The sequence below is a fragment of the Berghia stephanieae genome, chromosome 1 (genome assembly GCF_034508935.2).
Source record: "Berghia stephanieae isolate SIO BIC M18660-M18661 chromosome 1, UCSD_Bste_1.3, whole genome shotgun sequence".
Lineage (NCBI taxonomy): Eukaryota > Metazoa > Mollusca > Gastropoda > Nudibranchia > Aeolidiidae > Berghia > Berghia stephanieae.
The window spans coordinates 60,989,007-61,013,905 of NC_088360.1; the positions used below are offsets into that span (position 1 = coordinate 60,989,007).

The 24,899-nt window shown below is 36.5% G+C and overlaps 1 protein-coding gene across 4 annotated transcripts in view; it reads left to right on the top strand.

The window, feature by feature from the left end:
- LOC144978738 (WD repeat-containing protein 18-like) overlaps window positions 1–24,899 on the top strand; it is a 75,003-nt gene that overhangs the window by 44,641 nt on the left and 5,463 nt on the right. For all 4 annotated transcript variants that reach the window (XM_078925178.1, XM_078925173.1, XM_078925197.1 and 1 more), the window contains exons 8-10: window positions 12,924–13,048; window positions 19,151–19,311; window positions 21,031–21,099. In XM_078925178.1, coding sequence (XP_078781304.1) covers window positions 12,924–13,048; window positions 19,151–19,311; window positions 21,031–21,099 — 355 coding nt within the window. The remainder of the gene's footprint in view (window positions 1–12,923; window positions 13,049–19,150; window positions 19,312–21,030; window positions 21,100–24,899) is intronic.

Consider the following 24,899-nt stretch of genomic DNA (forward strand, 5'->3'; position numbering starts at 1 on the left):
AATTTTTTTCAGACATTTTCTTCAAATGGTCTTTGCAAAATAAAGGAGTGAACATCATAAAACACATAATTTTGCATGTTGGCAGAAAAATTGCGATAATTACGAGCTAAATACATTAAATATTAAACATCTCTCGAAATAATGCAGATAGAAGAAAAATATATCATGTTACAGGAAACCGGACCTGCTGAATTCAAAAATCATCTTAACTTTTTGGTAAAGTCAATATTTCTTTCTCAAAATTCAACATGAAATCATGATTAATAAGCACAATGTTCAAACCAGCAGCATAAGATAATAAAATCCACCTCTAAAGAAACTCATATACTCCCAAGACTTCATGTTTTTACTTCATGCCTGTTTTCACCTCCATGCTACTTTATGCTGGGAATTATATTGCTTCGTTTTGCCCTGGCCCTATCTCAGATCCTTAACTGAAAGGGTGCAGTAAAATTTATTATTCCTTTCAATGAGGATGACTTTTCCACTGTAAATCATCTCTTTATATGTTATTAGGGGTTCCTATATATCCGTTGTCATTAGAGTGCTTCCTTCTTATATGGGATTATGCGCTTTTGTGTCCTCAACCCCCTATCACCCCAAAGTCTTTCAACGCCTTTAGGTCTATGACGCATGACTGTATCCTGATTTCTGTGTTACTGAATGCACTGTTTGCTATCCTTTAGATAGGATGCTAGTCTAAAATAAATTACTTTCAGCCACATACACCCTGAAGACCTAGCCACCCAATTATTTTGATTAACTCCCTTTGCTTGAGAGGCAAGAATTGTGCAAAGTGAGGTATCGCAAATCTCACCAAAACCAAAAGTGAATTTATTTTTTTTTTAAATTCGATCTTTATTTTCTTCTTTTCTCGTCTTAAATTTACATCTCTTCCCGATTGAAGAACAAATACAAACAAACAAAATCAGAAAAAATGTCAACCTTTTATCCATTTTGATTCAGTTTCAGTGGCGTAAAGAATGATTATTTAACTTTTACACAAATACTGCTTCATTAGCCACTAGTAACTCGTATTGTTCCAATGCATAGTCTATCATGAAAGCATTAGAAAAAGAATTGAATTATTTAGAAAATGATGTGACCCTTCAAAGTCTATTATTTCTCCAATCACAATATCTTAAACTAGTTCAAGTACCGTTTTTCTCAAAGAAAGAAAACAATAGCAACACTTTTTCAATTTTCTAACACATTAGGACCAATCATTGTGTGTCTTTTGTCTATTTATAAACTACAAGTAGTGGGTATTCCTGTGTAATTGTTTCAAAACATGACATCACACTTTCGACCATAGAAATCTACTACTGTTATAACAAGGTCAAACAATCATTTTGTCATAACAACAACATGGACACCGCGAGTGTAGAGTGTGTATATAAATTCGTCACTTGTTCTTTGTTTAACAATAAATAAGCATCGAGAGACAAACCAGATTTGAAAAAAATTACATGGATAAATTGATAAAAACAGCAAGTTGTTTAATAAAAACCAAGACCAGAAAGTCATCAAAAAAAAATTACAGGTCAATAAAAAACGAAAAAATTAGTGGTTTATTTAGGCTGTTCCATCATTAAAACATACAGACTTAATGAAACGAGTTATCAACTAAAATAATGATATATATCGTATTTATTTTGTTTTAAACTATCTAAAACATAAATTATGATGGCACTTTAATATAATATTAATGTGGTTTCCGTGAACTCTATTCTTTTTGTCAATAATTTGAGATCTCAATCTCTTGGCAATTTGTGTGCTGTTACAAACTAATACAATGAGGTGTAAAAAAAATCCAATAACACTCAAAGCTGAAAACAAGGATTTGGTGGGCTTTTTTAAAATGCGACACCTTAGTCATTAAACAACCCTCATTAAAACAAATTGGTAGAAATAGAGATAGATGTTTGTCTTTTAGACAGACTCAGTTCAAATTTTATATCAATAATATGTCGGGATTTTTAGCCGCTGTAAAGTTTTAAAACAGTATTATTCGACTTTTATTGCCTGTTTTTTTATTGTTGAAGCGGTATAGAAATAAAGTTGAAACCTTCCTCTTTAAGACGATACAAAATTTAGCTCTGTACATTTTTTAATGGCTGAGGTATTGATGCTTGAATGACCCAGTTTAAAAATAGTCCTTTTCTTGACGCATGACGCAAAAATTACGTCTATTGTGGTACCTAATAATATCAATGAGAAAATAAATGATTACACACGGTTTTGTATGTTGGTATTTATAATTTACCCCGTGTGGTGTCCGGGGTCCCTCAACTGAGAGGGTCAAGAATAGTCCAATGCCAAGCCAGCTTGTCGTAAAAGGCGACTAATGGTGTGTGATTCCCCCATCTTTGAGTCACCTGGTCCTCCAGGTTGGGGGTTGGCAAAGGGTTAACACCCCTTTCCGTCAAACTCAAACCGTTACAGAAACGCAGACAGACAAACCAAATCCTTTTTTCAGCTTGGGTGACCGAAGAGTTTCTGGAATGACAGAATTTATGAAGGACAACAGACAAAGCCGAAAGGACTCTGCTGACCCGATGAAGTCTTCGCCAAACAAGCAGCTTCGAATTGCGTCGTGGAACGTTTGCACCATGTATGAAGCAGGAAAAAGCGCTCAAGTTGTGACTGAGATGAGAAGATACAGGCTGCATATACTTGGAGTAAGCGAAACCCACTGGATACAATCCGGACAGAAACACCTCAAGTCTGGGGAGAAGATTTTATATTCAGGCAGAGGGGACGGGATTCATACACAGGGAGTAGGAATAATTCTAAGCAAGTTTGCCCAGAAGTCACTGAGAGGATGGGAACAACACGGAGAAAGGATCATCATGGCGTCCTTTACAACACGGAGTAAGAAGATCAGCATGAACATTGTACAGATCTATGCCCCAACAAATGATGCAACAGATGAGGACAAAGATACATTTTATAGTCTGCTACAACAAGTCATTGACAAGTTGCCAAGGAAAGACCTCAACATATTGATGGGAGATGCTAATGCAAAAGTGGGACAGGATAACGTAGGTTATGAAGGTATCATGGGACGTCATGGCATGGGAGAAATGAACGATAATGGTGAAAGATTTGCAAATTTCTGTGCATTCAACAGTTTGGTGATTGGAGGATCAGTGTTCCCCCATAAGAGGATCCACAAAGCAACTTGGGTCTCACCAGATGGTGTGACAGAGAATCAGATTGATCATTTTTGTATCTCTCGAAGATTCAGACGTTCATTAGAAGATGTGACAGTACGGAGAGGGGCAGTTGTTGGATCAGACCACCACCTGCTATTGGCAAAGCTTAAGCTCCGACTCAGAAAACATGGGACCAGATCACATATAAGAAGAAAATTCGAGGTGAATGCACTTGATGGGGAAAAGAATGAGGAATTCAAACTACAATTGAGTAATAGATTCCAACCTCTTACTGAGCTCGAGGAGGACATAGATGTAGAGTCACATTGGGCAAAGATCAAGGAAGTCTACATAACAACTTGCCACGAGGTATTGGGGGTAAAGAAATCGGAACATAAAGAATGGATAAGTCCAACCACCTTGGACCTTATTGAAAAGAGGAGAATACGGAAGGAACAAGTGAATGCAAGCCGAACAAGGACTTCAAGACTGGATGCACAAGAGCAGTATCGAGCCATAGCTAAGGAAGTCAAAAGATCTGTGAAGAAAGACAAGGAAGCATTCATGAACAGACTTGCAGAGAAAGCAGAAGCAGCAGTGACAGGAGGACACATGAGGATCCTTTATCAAACTACCAAGACACTTGCTGGAAAATATGGGATACCACAGATACCAGTCAAAGACAAAGATCGGAAAACTATTTTTGGTAAAGGGGCTCAATCTGAACGATGGAGGAAACATTTCAACTGCCTTCTGAACAGACCACCACCAGACAACCAGCCAGAAATTTTGCCTGCAAGGAATGAGCTACCAATTAGCTGTGATCCACCATCGATAGCAGAGATTGTGGGTGCCATTAACAAGATGAAAAGGGGGAAAGCTGCTGGACCAGACCAGATTCCACCGGAGGCTCTAAAAGTCGATGCGGAAAGAAATGCTGAGGCCCTGCACCCACTATTTGAGAGAATCTGGAATGATGGGATAATCCCAAAGGATTGGAAGGAAGGACATCTTATCAAGCTTCCAAAGAAAGGGGACCTCAGTAATTGTAATAATTATCGAGGCATCACTCTTCTTTCTATCCCAGGAAAGGTTTTCAACCGTATTATTTTAGAGATAATTAAGAATGCAACAGATGCTAAACTGCGGGACGAACAGACAGGTTTTCGGAAAAACTATTCAACCACTGACCAGATTGCCTCTCTGCGAGTCATAGTCTATAGAATGGAACTCTTCTGTTATTGTCAACTTTCTGGATTACGAGAAGGCTTTCGACAGTATTGACAGAGCAACATTGTGGAAAATTCTGGCACATTATGGACTCCCTGAAAAGATAGTAAACCTCATTAAGGAATTGTATGAAGGATCAAGTTGCAGGGTTGTACATGAAGATCAGCTTACTGACAGCTTTGAAATTAAGACTGGTGTCAAGCAGGGATGCTTGCTCTCACCATTCCTGTTCATCCTTGCCATTGATTGGCTAATGAAGGAAACCTCCAAAGGGAGAAGAAATGGGATACAGTGGACCCCCTGGACACAGTTGGATGATCTGGATTTTGCAGATGAACTGGCTCTTTTGTCCCACACCCAGGACCAGATGCAAGCAAAAACCACAATTATAAACAGCCTCTCGGAATCAATTGGTCTAAGAATTCACCCTGCAAAGGTCTTGAGGATAGGTACGCGTCAAAGGGAGCAGATCAAAGTAAAAGAACAGGAACTCGAAGATATAGACACTTTCTGCTATCTCGGAAGTATAATTGACAAGGATGGAGGCACGGAAGCAGAGGTGAAAGCACGAATAGGAAAGGCACGGGCTGCATTCACATCTTTGAACAGAGTTTGGAGAACTAAAGATATCTCCCTTCGACTAAAGCTAAGACTTTTCAACTCAAACATGAAGTCTGTCCTACTGTATGGATGTGAAACTTGGAACGCATCACAGGCATGTTTAAGGAGGGTACAGATTTTCGTAAACAGGTGCATGCGTAAGCTACTCAGAATAAAATGGATGGATAGAATAAAAAATGAAGAAGTATGGAAAAGAACACAGCAGAAACCAGTGGGAGAGGAAATAGGAAGAAGACGATGGAGGTGGATTGGACACACGCTTAGAAAGAGTGACTCAACTATAACAAAGAAAGTATTGGACTGGAACCCTCAGGGCAGAAGATCAAGGGGAAGGCCACGAGGAACATGGAGAAGAATTAAAGAAGCTGATATACAGAGAAGTGGTAAGACCTGGAATGAGATAAAAAAAGTTAGCTCGGGATAGAGAAGGATGGAAACTGTTTGGCTGTGGCCTATACCCTGACCCAGTGTGAAAAAGGCAATGATGATGATGATTTATAATTTGGCTGGCAGATGTTGTGAGTAGTTTATTTAAAGGCATAGCATCAATGTGTAAGCGAGGTCCAAAATATTCGGCATGTATTGATGCTTTCGTTTAGGTAAAATATATTCACAACAACTGCCAGCTTTTACTATTTTTGCATGCAAGTAAGAGAAGAAGAATAATTTCATTTCATTTCCTTTGCTGGACATTCTGAATATAATATCTTTTCACTTGACTCATCAAATTGACAGTTGCTGTTATTGATTGACCTGCCAACCGGAACGATTAATCGTATTTTAGTACAATTTTTGGACTCAAATACGTGGATACGATTCCAAAGGATTTAGTACGATTTTTGTTGTAATATTTTGATTTTTTTTTTCTCAAGCATGAATGATGTTGGAAATGACAACATGTCATACATCAATTGTTGACCGTGTTTCTGAATAAGGAATCACAAGTAGTACTATTGTTATCATTTCAGTTCGTTATATGTTGCCTGTTTTCACCAAATTTTTCTCATAACATTTTGAGGATTTGCATAGAATTATGCATTTAAGCTTATTTTACACTTTAGATGGCCTCAGGCCACGTTTAAGAATTTACCACTTGTTAAATAGAAAATTATAAGTGAAAATTAAATTTAACTAAAATCTTTGGCAATGAAGCTTTCAATTAAAAACTGTATTGCTGATAAGCTTAAACATAAATGGGTTATTTCCCTTTATGATTACTAAAATTACTCAATTTTGTTTTTAAAAATTTAATGATCTTTTTTTAAAGATTTATTATTTTGTATGAGTGATTTTTTTTTTTTTTCATTACCAACTGGGCCACTTTAGGAACAAAATGGTTCAAAATGAATCCTCTAGAAGTAGAAGTATTTAACTTGCCTGTGATATGTGTGAATTTCCCATCATTTAGCAATGACTATCCCGCACAAATCTTTGGGCCTCTTTTTCGTTCGAGAAGTGCCCAAATTTGCGTCAAAATATGTAACGAAGCCGTTTCGTATATGGTATTTTTAAAAATTAATTACCATGCTTTTTATCAATAAATATGTCTGAAATTTGGTAGACAATTAGTAAAGATGTCATTTTAGCTTATGCTAGGGCTATTGGTCAGTACTGACTCCCAGGCGCTAGCACATGCGGGTCAGTACTGACGAACAGACGCCAGTGCCTGGAGGTCAGTACTGACCAATAACCTGGTGTCTATTGGTCAGTATTGAACAACAGGTGCCACCGCCCACAGACAACCTCTCTTCGGTCTGTGCCACTGCCCACCATTGATCAGCACTGACGAACATCGGACCTGTTCGTCAGTGCAAAGACCTCTTCGCACTTATTCGTCACTTCCTAAAGTATACCATTAAAAAAACAAAACAATTAAAATCCCAGGCTCTCAGGCCAACTTATCCGATGGCACACAGTAACACTTGGTCACTTAGATAAGTTTGATTTCTAACGCGTTAGATGCCGTTGGGGCAACGATATGACTCGTTATTTCAAGCCACCGTAAGATTCTTTTTTATTTTATGTTGTCCATTCTATTTCTTTGGGTTTTTGTTGTTGTTTTTTTTTTTGTTTTTTTTTTTTTTGTTTTGTTTTTTTTTTTTGTTTTTTTATTGTTTTTTCCCCCGTATATTTTCGTTATATCTTAATTTAAAGAAAAATAGAGGAAAATGTGTTATATAATATTTCCTGTTACGATTCTTTTATAATACTTTGTCCATTCTATTGATGAGGATTTTTTAATTTTTTTTTTTTTTGTCATGCAAAATAATAATAATAATAATAATAATAATAATAATAATAATAATAATAATAATAATAATAATGATAATAAATAACGGAAAGGAGGAGAAACTTGATAACGAATAGATTATTCTATTTTTGGGGCAGCGTGGCTCAGCGGTACGGTCTTTGCTTCGTACCCGAAAGGTACCGAGTTCGATCAACCGCCGCCGCTGCCCTGTGTGACCTTGAGCTAGTCACCTCGCCCTAACTCGACTTGTGGCGCTGAACTGCGGCTGATGCCTAGGTTATTCCAGCCTTCCCTTGGTATAGACCCTAGATACAAACTTTTCCATGAATAAAGGGAATTCTATTTTATTTATTTATTATTATTATAAGAATATACTGAAAATAACTGAACTTGTGAACGCAGTTTTAAAGTCCGGCTTCTTAAATCGTAACACCGACTATAAGACGTGGGTGGGAGATAAAAGACATATTAGTGGTGGTGGTGGTAGTAGTAGTAGTAGTAGTAGTAGTAGTAGTAGTAGTAGTAGTAGTAGTAGTAGTAGTAGTAGTAGTAGTAGTAGTAGTAGTAGTAAAGTAGTAATAGTAGTAGTAGCAGTAGTGGTAGTAGTAGTGGCAGTAGTAGTTGTAGTGGTAGTAGTAGTAGTAGTTAGTGGTAGAAACTGTAGTGAAACTGGAGGGGGCGAGGTAAAAAAGTCACGGCGGAGGTGGGGCGGGGGAGGGGGGTTGTTGGATGAGCGAAGGTCGAATCTTCGCGAAGGAAATACGAACGGTCGGATGGCGATGTGATAGTAAAGTGGAATATAGATAGAATGCGCTTGGCCAAGGAGTTCACAACATTGCCATCCGGAAGTATAACGGACCAACACACGAACTCTGTGTAACCATGAACTTTTATAGTCTGGTTAATACAGTTTAGTGAGAACAACTCACAAACGCGGATGGCAAAAACAATAACAAAGGCATGAGTGACGTCATCTGCATACTATCTATAGATAGATAGAAAAGAGGGGAGAGAAGGAGAAAAAAAAAAAGGGGGGGGGGGCGGACCGGTAGAGAGGGGGAATTGAGAGAGAGAGAGAGAGAGAGAGAGAGAGGGTAGTTGTATGAACAGTAGTAGTAGTAGTAGTGGTGGTGGTGGTAGAAGTAGTAGTAGTATTAGTAGCAGCAGCAGTAGCTGTAGTGGCAGCAGTGGTTATGAATATGGGTGACGTTGACATCGAAAAGGCTCAAAGATAGTATGTATTGACTAAGAGGTGGTTGCACAGCGGGATACGAAGTGGAGGTTAGTGGTGGTCAATCCTGGTGTTGAGTCCGCGTGGAGTCAGCGTTCCCAACGACTTGATCAGGTGAGTTTCCCTACGTCGGCGGGTGGAAGTGTCCGAATGGCAAAAACTAAACACACACACATACACACACACACACACACACACACACACGCTGTACATCGCAGTAGTCCGGCAGATTGAAGTGTCTGCATAGTTCGATATGTCGCGCAAGTGCTGCACGAATCTGTCAGCCAGCCTCTTTCCGGTCTCACCAACGTAAGCAATCCCACACAGAGAGCACGTAATCGCATAGTTATCTATCTATAGATAGTATGCAGATGACGTCACTCAGGCCTTTGTTATTGTTTTTGCCATCCGCGTTTGTGAGTTGTTCTCACTAAACTGTATCAACCAGACTATAAAAGTTCATGGTTACACAGAGTTTGTGTGTTGGTCCGTTATACTTCCGGATGGCAATGTTATGAGCTTCTTAGCCAAAGGCATACTATCTATATTCCACTTTACTATCACATCGCCAGCCATCCGCCCGTTCGTATTTCCTCCGCGAAGATTCGACCTTCGTTCATTCAACACCCCCCCCCCCCCCCCCAACCCCACCTCCGCCGTGACTTTTTCACCTCGCCCCCTACTGTTTCACTACAGCTTTCAACTACTTACTACTACTACTATTACTACTACTACTACTACTACCACTCACTACTACTATCACTACTGCTACTACTACTACTACTACTACTACTACTACTACTACTACTACTACTACTACTACTACTACTACCACTTATATATGTCTTTTATCTTCCATTATTTTCTGGAAGGTTCTGTTCCCTGACGCTGACCTTTTCTTATCAGTCAGTCAGATCACCCCCCTGGGGCACCCTATCCTCTACCCACGCTAACATTTCATTCATACTGCACTCACCATTGAGTACAGACGATACAAGATATTTTTCATTATATTTTATTTGTTTTCCACGGTTATTTGTGTATTGTTGTGCTGATGAAGGGTTTGTACCCGAAACGTCCATTGTCTGTTTTGTTCCCATACGAAGCCTTTCATTTTCACTCTTTCGTTAGTATTTTCCGATCACCGGCTTCAGGCAGCCCTTACCGTTTTCTACTTTTCCTGTCTCAGTAAGATGCGAGCGAGCCGAATTTCAAATGACAGGAATGAAGAAAGACGAGACAATGAAAGAGCTTTCACTTTCAGTTCTGGCGCCACGCATCAGTGCAGTGAGCATGCGCGTTGGATGAACCGAAATATAGGGCTTCCAGGTTGGCGTATCAACACCAAATTTGGGCTTTTTCTCAGGATTGGACAATTTCACTTGTTTAATTGATATATTTATTAAACAAATCTCACGTAAACCGACAAAAAAATTTAGTGAAAACAAGGGCTTCCCTGCGACTAGTACTAGTATGGGACAGGAAATGCTGATTTATTTGTCGTAGAGCAAGTTATTTTTAAAAATGGCATTTTTCCATAATTTTGGTACCGTCAACGCCCGTGGCCAGGTCAGAACTGACCAACTGGCATCAGTACTAGTAATAGTATTAGTCAGTACTGACCCCCAGACGCCGGTGCCTGTTCGTCAGTACTGACCCGCAGGTGCCAGCGCCTGGGGGTCAGTACTGACGAATAGCCACTCCGTTTAGCTTATGTCAAGCGACAAAACTCGTGTGTTACCAGAAAGCCGTTAAAAACAGATGTTTGCTCTTTTGAGTGAAATATCTCTAAAACTATCAAGAGCAGAGATTTTGTCGCGAATAAGGTTATAGATGCACATTTCATCTATTTATGTTTCAAATTTCATCGGGATATGGTAAGTACTTTTCACGTATTATCACAAAACATCAACCCAATTTACGTTTCAATGGGTGAGAAGAGGAGACAGCCATTTTCCCGCCCCATCGCTTTGACATGCATGTGACATCTGCGAGGCAAGGCTGCCAGATGGCCAGACTTCCACCTGACCAAATTCGATTTAAAAAGTGACTAAATAGATACTCGCATGGTTTTCGCTACTAAGACTGAACCCCTTAAAACTAATGGAATTTGGCAAAACATAAAATTGAATAGACCAGGATAAAAGTCACTGAGCCAAAAATAAATAAAATTTAATAAAAGAAATATAATTCTATCTTTTGGCCACACGCGTGGCAATCTGGCACCTCATCCACCAAAGTCTATTTTTTGGCATTTTTTAATTTTGTGACGTCATAGGGGTGCTAAACGTGTCGCTATTGTTTTTGTCTTACTCATCAATTGATAATTCGACTTTTTAACAATCTTTGACCCCTTTGAAATAGACTCGTCCAATTTCTCTCCTCACAGTAAATAAACACACACACATGCTCTCTCTCTCTCTCTCTCTCTCTCTCTCTCTCTCTCTCTCTCTCTCTCTCTCTCTCTCTCTCTCTCTCTCTCTCTCTCTCTCTCTCTCTCTCTCTCTCTCTCTCTCTCTCTCAGAAATAAAATAAGACATGGTCTCACGGACTATTTTGATTGATAATAATAATTTAGCAGGCATTTTTCACATCATTTGTGTGGGCTGTTATCAAAATATAACCCTTCGGAATTGTTCCAAATGATCAATATTATGTATATTTTAAAACAAAATTACGGTTGACCCTAGCCATACAGCTCTAAAACAATACAAGTTAGAGCTCTTCTGATGTTTTCATCATATTTTCTGAGAAATTTGCCCTAAAATTACCAAGTTTCAATATCATATTCCATGTATTAAGCGAGATACAGCCACAAGCCTATATAAAACGCTGGAAAAGCGTCCCATATTTTCCGTATTTTTTTTCTCTTTGTGCGTCATCCAAATAAATGACACCTTTGAAACTGCATAACTTTTTTATTTATGAATGGATTTTCAAAATTCAAATAGATTTTTACTCAGTGGAGATAGGGCTTTAATTTAAACGTAGCATCTCCCCACAAAAATCGAAAAAAATAATTTCATAGTCATTGCTACATCATTTGACCAACAGTAATAGTATTAGTATGTAGTAGTAGTAGTAGTAGTAGAAATAGTGGTAGGAGTAGAAGTAGTAGTGGTAGTAGTAATAGTACTAGGCTAGTTGTGGTAGGAATTGTTGTAGTTGTAGTCGGAGGAGGAGTAGTAAATGCTATTTAAAAAAAGGGAGAGAGAGACATGGATCATTTGATAACATAATGGAAATTATCTTGTCACTGCTACAAATTGCCATCTCTGTTAGATTGGAGACCACTCTCACAAATATTTTATCTCAAAACCTTCAACTGATTTATTGGGCTGGCAGATGTATATCACCATCACAACTTCATTTGGGACATCAGCATCATCATCATCTCAAACCATCACCACCATGGCATCACCACGGTTACAACCACCATCACAGCATTGTCACTGCCACAAACACCACCACCACATCACTTCTTCCATCACCACCACCACGAGAGCACCATCGCTACAACCACCACCACCTCTTCTTCAGGCACTAGCATCAATACTACCAACATATTTGGAGTCGTTTGGTCATTTCTTTGAGTGTTTCGAAAGCAATATCCTTAGATATTGCAATTTCTGAGCCTTATACTGATTTAAAATGGTCATTAAGTTTTAGTTTCTCGATAAACCGATAATTGTGTAATTACTAGTGATTGCTGCAAACGAATGTTTGAATGATGAAGATCAGAGTTTATTTTTGATTTGGGTTTGATGATAGCTTTTATATAAATTTTTGTATTTTGCGCACTTTTATTTTCCACACATGCGGACAAAATACACTTTTTTGCTAAAAAATACACTTTTTAGGATCATAGAATACACTTTTCATTCTGGGAAGGTTGGCTAATCAACTGAGGACTTTGGAGATATTTTTTTTCTAACTTTTGTTCTGGAAGTCATTTCTTTCAAATTTGTTAATTATCTGTGGTTATAATACAGTGGAAGAGTGATTTAAAAAATACAAACTATTCTGTGCATATTCTGTGTAATTTAAGCTTTGTTTTGACATTGCATCAGATGATTCCTTTATGTTTGTTTATATAATTGATGCAGCTGTGTGTGTGTGTGGGGGGGGGGGGGGGGGGTGAATAAAAAAAAAGAACAAAATAGAGTCAGTTAAAAGAACACAATGATATTTTGGGTTGAATAAATTGTAATTTGAAATATTATTTTTATTACACTTTTTTTTCACACGCTCTTTTGTATTTATTTTGCTCTTTAAAATTTGTATGAATGCAAATTTGACTTAAACTCATGGAATGAGAAACAACTTTCTACAATATTTGTGTAATAGCTATTGTAATCTGAATAATTAACTAGTGAAGCTGGCTCTATGTTTGGATGAAAAGGAATTAAATTCATTTTTGTAAATTTTACAGAGCACCTGTGCGATTTTTGGCTTTGACTCAAAATCAGTCAAGGTTAGTTTCAGCCTCAGATGATCACACCATCAAAATCTGGTCGATTATGTCTTCCTCTTCACCTCTCAGCATTGTGCTTGATGGTAAGTTTATGTATTTAAACTTTTGATTTTTTTCAAACTGTTGGTTTTTCATAATTTTCTTTTGTTGAAATATACATGGTCATTTCAATTTTCTTTTAATCATTATGCCTTTTGTTTTGAAAGGGTCTCTTAATGTTTTTGATGCATATCAATCATCAAAGTATTTGTGATGAAATTAATTTATGTTGAAGATAATAGCTATCCCTAGGATAATTGTCATAAATCTTCTGAATTTTTAGAATCATTTCATTTAAGTAAAATATGGATTTTCTTTTAATTTCACTGCATCAACAAATTTTTCTCTTCATTAGAAAAAATTATTTTCCAAAAAGTTCTTTTCTCAGCGAAAATGAAAGAAAAAAAGTCTTAAAGATTAGGAAACTTTGTATCCAAGAGTCATTTATTTTGTCCCTCCGGGAAAAAGCCATATTTCACCCAAATTATGCCACAAAAATGCCCAAAAAAAGTGAAATTATGCCAGAAACGACAAATTATGCTGAGAGAAAAAAATGTGGAGATTTGTTCTTCTGCTGCTGCAACTTGTACATATACAAGCAAACAATATACACATTTAAAATCAAGAAGAAAAAAAAAGACATACAACTAGATCTCAAATCAAAACATCGAAAGCTACTAAAAGTTGATGCATTCAACATTCGAATACCACAAAAAGGAAAAATATGCATATGAAATTATGCAACAATCATTATTATTAGCATTAATGATAATACTGTTAGGTATAATTAACATTATCATTCATATATGATTTATAAAGAAACCTATTAATAAATTTCTCTTAACCCTACAATGTTATTAGGACTACCTTTGAATGAAAAAATCTTGTTTTTTAACCAAAAAAAAGGGAAGTTTTTCTTCACACTTCCATAAAGAGAACAAACCAAATAAGTTTACCTCAATGTTCTTCATTTTTCTAAACTTTAATACTATGTCTGAACTTCTTGATCACCATGCTCCGTTGTCAACCAAAGTTATCACCATAAGACCTGACACATCATGATTCACTGAGGAAATTCGGTTGTCAAAGCAGATGAGACGAGAAGCAGAAGAAAAATGGTGGAAAACAAGACTCACAATACATAGAGTTATATAAACAAGCACGAACTGCAACTAACACTCTGATAATCAAAACCAAAATAAAATCTATCAAAGACGAGGTGGCTGGCAGTAAAGGCAACAGTAAGAAGCTTTTTAATATCCTGAACGGTTTGATGAAAGTTGATAGGAGGGAAAAATTACTGCCATCACACCAAAACCAATCAGAACTGGCAGAGCGCTTCAATTACTTCATTAATAACATTGCTACCATTCGATCCATCATGGACAATACAGTCAACACCTCTGAATATGAAGATAGCATACCACCTATATCATGCTCACTGTTCAATTTCTGCTCTGCTTCAATAGAAGAGGTTAGTAAGACCCAAATAAACAGTGCAAACTTGATGTACCAACATGGCTTTTGAAAGAATGTGTAAAGGAAGTCGCACCTACTATCACTTTGATTGCAAATAGGTCTATCGAGAATGCAGACATTCCAGCCTGCTTCAAGGAAGCTCTAATTACTCCACTCTTGAAAAAGAAAAATTTAGACAGCGATCAATTTAAAAACAGCCTCGAACGTTCATTTCATTTCAATCTGCATAATGTTTTTCAATCGGTCTATAAGCAATCACACACAGAAACAGCACTTTTGCGTGTCCACAATGATATTGTCGACCTACTTGACAAAAGCGATAATGTATTACTACTGCTGATGGACCTAAGTGCCGCATTCAACACTGTGAATCATGCAATACTACTAGACCGAATGCACAGGCTCTTTGGAATCGGAGACAAAGCTCTAGAATGGTTTTCATGCTATCTACGAGATAGGTCACAACGTGTTCTCATAAATGATTCCCTTTCACCACAAACAAAGCTGCAATTTGGCATTCCACATGGTTCAGTGCTTGGCCCTTATATTTTCACAATGTACACAAAGCCCTTAAGCAACATCATCGCGATCTTCCATCTCAGTCATCATCTCTACGCCGATGATACCCAACTATACACTCCCATTTCATTAAAAAATATCGAAGAAACAAAAGAGCGACGCGCAGCATGTCTAGATAACGTTAAAGCATGGATGAGAAACAACAAGCTTAAATTCAATGAGGACAAAACTGAGTTGATTGTATTCAAAAAGACTGGACAGGAAATACTCATTGACCAACTGTCCTTCGGCGAATTTGTTATTAAAAGTTCCAATGTCGTTCGAAACCTTGGTTTCTATTTTGACACTCACCTAGACATGCGCGCACATATAACAATGTGCTGTCAAGTGGTTCGTATCGCTCTCCAAATGATATGCAGAATACAAAATTTTATTGATGACGAAACATGCAAAACACTAATCCATGTCCTTGTTACCAGCCACTTGGATTATTTTAACTCTCTGCTGTACAGCCTACCAAAAACATGACTGAACTGACTACAGTTGACAAAGCCTTGGGACCATATAACACCGGTCCTTAAGTCACTACACTGGCTTCCAATCGAGAAAAGGATAAAATACATGTTTTGCTTACAATTGACTTCACCATACATCACCTGAATACCTTGAATGCCTTGTCAGTGAATATAAATCAACTCAATCTCTGCGATCCGGCAGTTATTCGCGATCGTGGATAGCTCATACGCAGTGATGCCAAAACTCCAGTTTCACCGGAAAAAACTCCGGTCTGGAGCAAAAAATTCCAGGCTCCGGGCAACTTCCGTCAAATTCCGGTGAGGTCAATTTGTTCCAAGGATACCGCCCCTTTTCAACTACCACATCATCATCATTGCCACTAGTATTACAACCATCATCACTACCACAACTACTACAACCACCACCACATCATCATCAGTACCACAACTACTACTGCAACCACCACCACCACATCATCACTACCACTACTACTACTACAACCACCACCACATCATCACTACCACTACTACTACAACAACCACCACCACATCATCACTACCACTACTACTACAACCACTACTACTACAACCACCACCACCCACATCATCACTACCACTACTACTACAACCACCAACACCACATCGTCATCACTACCACCAGTACTAGTACTACAATCTCTACCATTAGGTTTTGGCGCTTTACTTCATTTGAAATAAGGAAACTTTGGGATTATATTTGGCATTGTGTTTATGTATTATAATATAATTCTTATCAGTTATCTATTTAGAACTATACAATATGTAAACACAATACCATTCCAATTACTTTGTGTGCGGAAATTCCTCTTTCGGCATTGAAATTCCTACGAGTTGTGTCTAAAACTCCTGTGAGCCAAATTTAAAGTTGGCGTCTCTGTCATACGGTAGAGTCATGCTCTTAACGGCCAGGCAGAGTTGTCGTACCAGTAAGGTCACAGGTTCAAAACCCCATCAACGCCGCGAACATTTTTTATTCTCTATTGTCTTCTGGCACTTTCCTACTCACTTCATCACTTGTTGTTACCCCTGGCTTATGTTTTACAAAACAACCAATTTTTAATGCAGAAATTTCAAATTTGGTGATGGTTCTTAGCTTGCCACACAGAAAATGTCCATTTTGTGAACAATTCTTCTTCTTCTTCTTCAAGTACCAAGTCTTTGCCAGACATCGGTGATCATGGTATGCCATTCATCTCTCTAATCAGATAACCTCAGAAAACTAATATTACTCTTCTCTTTCTTGTTTTATAGTTTCTCCTTTGCTTATTAAGTTACTTGTTGGATTTCTTTCTCTCTTTGATACAGTAAGTGCTGTTAAATCAATTAAAATCCTGACTGGAGCCGATTGTGATTGCGACCATGTATCTGTCATCATCAAAATGAGAATAAATTTTAAAAGATTAAAGATTGGTGTCCGGGGTCCCTCAACTGAGAGGGTCAAGAATGGCCCAATGCCAACCCAGCGTGTCATAAAAGGCGACTAATGGCGTGTGATTCCCCCATCTTTGAATCACCTGGTCCTCCAGGTTGGGGGTTGGCAAAGGGTTAACACCCCTTTCCGTTAAACTCAAACCATTACATAAACGCAGATGGACAAACCAAATCCTTTTTTTAGCTTGGGCGACCGAAGAGTTTCTGGAATGACAGAATTTATGAAGGACAACAGACAAAGCCAAAATGACTCTGCTGACCCGATGACGTCTTCGCCAAGAAGTGGTAAGACATGGAATGAGATTAAAAAGTTAGCTCAGGATAGAGAGGGATGGAAACTGTTCGTCTGTGGCCTATACCCTGACCCAGGGTGAAAAAGGCAATGATGATGATGAAAGAAAAGAAAATATCAACCAAAATATGAAGTAGGATTTTTGAAAACAAATAACGATCTTAAAGAAAAGTTCGTTATTGAGGTAAAAAACAAATTACAATTGCTAGAAGTAGAAGATCTGATACAGATGATTTATGGAATGGAATTAAAGCCTCAATTGATGAAGCTATACAAGAAAATATACCACAAAAATCTAGAAAAGAGAATAAGAACTGGATGACTAATGAAGTGTTAGGACTAATGGAAGAAAGAAGGCAATATAAATCAGATGTAGAAAAGCATAAAACCTTAACAAAGAAAATAAAGAAAAGATGTAATGAAGCAAAAGAGAAATGGATAAATGATCAGTGTCTAGAAATAGAAATAAAACAAAACTGTGATAGCAAATGTGCACATGAAAAGATAAAAGAAAGTGGTAAAAGAGTATATTCAAGCACAGGGTGCATAAAAGCTAAAGATGGCAATGTTTTGATGGATAGAACAGATGTGTTGAATAGATGGTCAGAGTATATAGAGGAACTTTTTTATGATGAAATAGAAAAATTAACAATAAACAAAGAGATAGACGGACCACCAATTTTAAAGGAAGAAGTAGAAGCAGCTATTAAAAAAATGAAGTTAGGCAAAGCAGCAGGCCCTGATAATATCCCAATAGAAATAATCGTAACATTAGAGGATTTAGGTTTAAACATAGTGACAAATCTATTGAATAAGATATAAGACAGTGGTAAAATTCCAGATGATTTATTGTGGACAATAAAGATTTATTATTATTATAATTATTATTATAATTATTATTATTATTATTATTATTATTATTATTATTATTATTATTATTATTATTATTATTATTATTATTATTATTATTATTGTTACAAACAGTTTTGTGTGTTGGTATGTTATATCCGGCTGGTGGATGATGTGAGTATTTTACCTAAATGCATAGCATCAATACCCACACATCCCGTAGCTTTGGCATCTGCCAATCATATGTCATGTGCCAAGTAAATCGCTCCCTGGCTCAGAATTTAAAAAACATATAATTACTAAAATTGATTTCTAATTTCAACAATTTTTGGAGTAGACACTCTCATATTGTGGGCTTATATATTATTAAATCAATGACAGAGTCAACAAACATGTACTGCCAAGCAGGAAAGAAAGGGTTTGTTTACCCTAACAAATAAAATTAAAAATAAAAAAGGCTAAAAATTGACTTTCTATTAGACAAATATCAGTTCCAATCCTGGACCCAGTGCAAAACATTATGTCTACATATGGAAACTAAGAGGATAACGTTATTTGACTGTAATATGACATTGACTTAACAAATAATAAATCTGAATCTGCTTATAATCATTTAAAAAAACAAAATTTAAATGAGCTTTTATTTTAGCGCAAAATCCACTAAACGTGCTCAAAGCACTTTAGTAGGGGTTCCTGATCAACAGCAACATTTAACATGTAGAACGGGATATAACGCCTATTAGGCAATATATTTTTAAATTTTCGGACATAGACAACGCTGTTAATGGGCAGGTACTCATTTTACACCTGAGTACAATGAGAGAATGGTAAGAGCCTTTTCCAAGGACTCAACTATGCACCAAGTGAGGATCGAACCGAGGACCTTCCAATCCGAAAGCGAGTGTCATACCACTAGACCACAGAGCCACACAATCATGATCCAGCTCTGCTTGATTCTCAAGGACCGTGTTTATAAACAGAAACCAATGTATAATTAACCCCCATTTTTTTCTCTCTAACAGATAGAATCACTAATCTATTAGTGGTTCCCATTCCTGAAGCTTTAGTCTCCCCTGATGCCAAACCAAGTTTGAACATCCCCAATCTTAAACGTCACATCCATGGCACTGAAAAAGAAGAAAATGCTGATAATATAGTTATCAATGTCTCATCACAGATACCTGTAAGAATTGAAATTTATACAAATTTGTCATAACTTGTTGTGGTCCTCCAGTCCCCCTCTTCTATTTTTCCTCTCTATCTCTCTCTCTCTCTCTCTCTCTCTCTCTCTCTCTCTCTCTCTCTCTCTCTCTCTCTCTCTCTCTCTCTCTCTCTCTCTCTCTTTCTCTTTTTTTTTTTTTTTTGGAACAAAGTTAAGATTTTACAAGGTTACAGCACCTATGATCTTTTATCGATTCTATCAATGGCAATCTCATTGCATGGATTGAAGTAAAGATTTGTAATCCTCAGATATAATCCAGCATCACTATTACAGATTACGGATCCAGCAAAAGCAACGAACGAGAAATAGATATATGGGATCAATTTTATAGGACAAGAAGCATTATCCGGTCTAAAATGACCTTATTATAAGGCTGTCACAAACAGTAATTTTTGTGTCAAATGTCACATAACTGCCGTTTTAAAAAACACAGTATATGCAATGGTAACCAAATAGCACATACTGTGTTCTTGAAGAAAACGCAGATAAAGACCAAGATATTAAGATCTCCTAAATTACCAATGAAATCTGTGTCATCTGCGTAAATAATTTCTGGGAGTAAAGATGTTTTCAAAGTAGTTTCAGCATTGACGTGCTTCTCTTAACTCGTGTTTCAAATACACTATGAACAATACCAGGCTCAAACTTTCCCCTTAGGAGTCCCTGTGTTGCCAGTGAAGCATTGAGTGTTTGTTGCTCCAATGATTTTGGTACTTAATGTTGTGTTGCTGAGAAGGAACTGGATTATGCGGATCTCGTCTTCTTTTATGATTTTTAGGAGTTTATGTAGGAGTTTATCTCATTTAATCGTGTCAAATGCAGTCGACGTGTCCAAGCCAGTCATTTTCACTGCACTCTTGGATTGACATGCTTTTGAGGAACTGGATTATGCGGATCTCGTCTTCTTTTATGATTTTTAGGAGTTTATGTAGGAGTTTATCTCATTTAATCGTGTCAAATGCAGTCGACGTGTCCAAGCCAGTCATTTTCACTGCACTCTTGGATTGACATGCTTTTGCCACTCTCCATCTATGTGATGCCCATGCGGCTTCGTATATACTTCTTTTTGGTCTGAACCCACTCTGACTATGAGATAGATATTCCTCCACCTTTGGTCTTATTTACACAGATGATTTCATTGGCACAGATTTTATTAATGTAAATTAAATCCAAGACGGCCTTAAAAAATACAATCTTCAAGTTAATATAGAGGAAACAGAAGTAACAACCATCACATGACATGAAGACTCATGGAAAAAAAACGTGGTTCACTGCTCGAGGACAAAGAGGACATAGGAAACAGGAAACAACTATCAAAAGTAGCGCTACAAGAAGTTATACATATCTGGATAAGAATTGACAAAATCAGACGAAGATCAAATAGAAACCTTCCATCGTAAACAACTGAAAACAGTACTGGGAATTAGATACCTTACAAAAATAACAAACAAAGCACTGTGCCAAAAATGCCAGGTGGAGCCTGTTTGGACACGTCCCGAGCCGAGATCTTGAAAGACCACCAAATTAAGCTCTCTTTGAGGAAATTTTTTCCCCCTTCTTTAACATTTCTCTATAATTAAAAAAATATTTTTTACATCATAAGTATTAAAGATATGTATTTTAATGACCATTTGAATATATCCTACTGGTCGGATCATGATTTTGTTTTCCTCTCCACAGATGGTTAAACTTTATGGTGCCAAGTCTATTGATATGGAAGAAGAAGAGGGAAGCAGCAATAAAGGCCTTGTATGTCTATTTTACTTTCAAAAATTTAATATAACACCCAGCATCTTTTTTTTTTTTCAAAACCCTGTCTGGAGGAGGTTTATATGGGGCAGACTCCTAATAGTCCTCAGTGTCCTTACAGGGATTCATATCTTCATATCTATATAAATGTAATTTATATTTATCATTCTCTCAAGACAAACTACTTGCACCACATCATCGACTTGCCTCTTTATTCCTTTTCTCCTTGATTAAATCAACAACTATTGACTTATAGCTTTTAAGGCTTTTAACTTATAATCCAAACTATCAAATTTAATGAACAACCCTAGGCAGGAAAAATTGGTTCTTTATATCCATGGTTCTTTATGTCAGCAGTTCCTCATTTTAGTCCTCACACACAAATTTAAGCCATCATCACTTTTCCATACATTCTTCTTACCCAATGTCATTCTCTTTTCCCCAAAACTGATGCTATATGTCACCCTAAATATGATACAACATATAAGGTTTTGCAACGTGCTCTGGAAAATATTCTTTTTATTAGAACATTTCTCCATGAGAGTTGGGGGGAAAAAAATCAGCATAGAAAAGGCATGAACAGTCTCTAAACATTAATTTTGACATTCTCAGTACCTTATGGTCTTGAATTATTCTACTGACTCCCGTGAATGCTGCTGGCATCTGTTTCTCCTCAATTTTAACATGTTCCTCTGTGTGCATAATGGGGTTGTTAGGAAAAATATTGTCAGGGTCCAAAAATTCAAACTGTTGATAACTTGTTATTTACAAAGAACAAAAATAAAGTAGTGGACATTAACTCCATCCATTCATTAATGCTTCTTCATTATATGCGTAAAAATTTTAATGATTTAATAATGAGATTGAATCGGACAGTTTTTATTTGGAAATAATTAGGCTTTAAACCCATATTAATTAGTTATTTCCATAACTGTTGTAGAAGATGCCATCCTAGTTTTTACAAATAGTATCTACAAACATTTAGACACGCCTAAAGGCTACCGCAGAATTCTTTTTGTTAATTTTTCATCCGCATTTAATACGATTCAGCCCCACCTCCTTGCTCATAAACTTTCTACTTTTAAAATTAATCCTTATATCATCTCCTGGGTGCTAGACTTCCTTACAAATAGAATACAATATATACAAGTAAGAGGAAATGTCTCCAATAACATAACTATAAATACTGGTGCTCCGCAGGGCTGTGTAATCTCTCCCATGCTCTTTATACTTTATACAAACGACTGTAAAAGCGCAGATCTAAAGATACCCCTTTTAAAATTTGTTGACGATATTACTCTACAAGGACAATTACTAATAATGACGAAATAAATTTGTTTCCTGGTGCGACAATAACCACCTTGAATTGAATTTAAGTAAGACCAAAGAATTAATTATAGACTTTAGAAAAGATAAGAATACAAAAGACCATATCACTATTAAAAATGAAAAAAGTAGAGCAAGTAGTAGAGTACAAATATCTAGGAGTCACCATGGACAACAAATTACGGTGGGACATACATACCAGTTATATCAATAGTAAAATTAATCAAAGAATGTACTTTTTACGGAAATTGTCCCAACTCAACATTGACAAACATTATTTTATAGATCTGTAATAGAAAGTGTTTTGGTTTTTTTGTATTACTGCCTGGGGGGGGGGGGGGGGGGGAATTGTCTTAGTTCAGCAAAAGCTAACTTTGACAGGACTATTAAAAGAGCTAACAAACTTACCACAGGATCCATGTCTTTTACTTTTAATGATTTATATACAGAATGCGCTTAAGAAAAATTGGAAATATTTTAGATAATCCAACACATCCTTTAAATTATCAGATCACTTAGTCGAATAGAAGTGACCGATTGTTGTCTATACAAACAAAAAGTGAAAGACACCTACGATCCTTTTTACCTTACAGTTGCAGAATTTTGAATAAGGAAAATAATTTATAAATTTTGGTCTACGTCTGTTTTAACTTTGAATTCTTTTCTTTAAAATTACTCCATACCCACAATTTTTAAACACCAATTTATAAAATCTCTTGCTACAACTTTTCAATTTACCTATTTAATCTACATTATATGCCATGTAATTTATACTATGTAATTTTTCTCAGTCAATTTACAATATTATTATACTGTCACTAATTCTTAGCTTTTTACTAATCTTTTTTCTTATACGTTGACATCAATATACACTTTACTAGATATATATATTTTTACAATTATATAATCGGTATGTCCCTTGAAATTTATACTCTGTAATTATTCTTACAGCTTACAATATTATTACAATATACCTATTACTAAATTTTACTTTACCACATTATATTTACGTATATTATGTTTATGTATGTATTTTATATGTCTGTACAAAAATTTCCTTTTGGATGAATAATGTACATTATTATTATTATTATTATTATTATTATTATTATTATTATTATTATTATTATTATTATTATTATTATTATTATTATTATTATTATTATTATTATTAAATATAATTTGGGTGACTGAAGCAAACGCTTGTCCAGTGTAGTTTATAAACTACCAAACTCTGCCACAGTTGATTGAATAAATGTCAAAAAGAACTGAAAACTTTAAGCGGCAGGAAAAGGCACAATTTTTGCCCATTAATCAAATTCCCCAACAAAAATGAGAAGCACTTGAATGTGTTGTAAATTTGCACGCAATTTCCGTGGCAGATGAGTATTCTAGCTAACTGTGTTTCTCATGAGCACGCTATGAACACAAATGCACCCCCCCCTCTCTCTCTCTCTCTCTCTCTCTCTCTCTCTCTCTCTCTCTCTCTCTCTCTCTCTCTCTCTCTCTCTCTCTCTCTCTCTCTCTCTCTCTCTCTCTCTCTCTCTCTCTCTCTCTCTCTCTCTCTCTCTCTCTCTCTCTCTCTCTCTTATTTTTTTTTTATTACATATGTGTATATATATACATACTAGTAAAAAGCCCGCAATTTCTTGGGGAAAGAACTATTTTCATTCGACATTGTCTGAATCATTTTCTTGATTAGCTTGATTACGATTAGATGCACACTTTAATCGATGTGCTTGTGGCATGATTTTAGTTTATCAGTTAGTAGATATCAATATCAATAAGTCACAAGTCTTTACCATGCTTGACTTGGGAGGCCTTCCGAAAGCTCCTACAAAGGGAAACAACTTAAATAATATTCCCTCACCTAACCCCAAGAAAAAGTAAAAGCTAGACTACCTTTAACTAACCCTAATAGGAAAATAAACACCCTAGCATTATGACTAGCCCTAATAGAAAAAAAAATCCCTCGGACTGCTTTGCACTACCTTTCAATACTTCACAAATTAAAATGGCGGCCGAGAATCAAAACAATGGTCAAATTAGGAAATTTTTAACTTTCACAAATTTATCAAGGTTTGTTCTAGAGTTTTTTAAATGCTTCTTTATGATGACAAATTGAATAAATAAACGCCTGACAAAAGATCTACGTTGAAAATACAAATTGAAAGAATACTGGGGATGTAGGAGCTTTCGGAATGTCTCCCCCCTAGCACCTTTACTAAGACTTATGACTAACCCTAATAGAAAAAAAAATCCTCACAAATCTATATGATGACAAATTGAATAAATAAACGCCTGACAAAAGATCAACGGTGAAAATACAAATTGAAAAAATACTGGGGATGTAGGAGCTTTCGGAATGACTCCCTTTTACCTAACTTATGTGAGGTCAAAAGAAAATCTGAAGCAGACGCGAAAAATATCAAGTTTGTTCGGGCTAGAAGCTAGACAGATACAATTGACAGTTT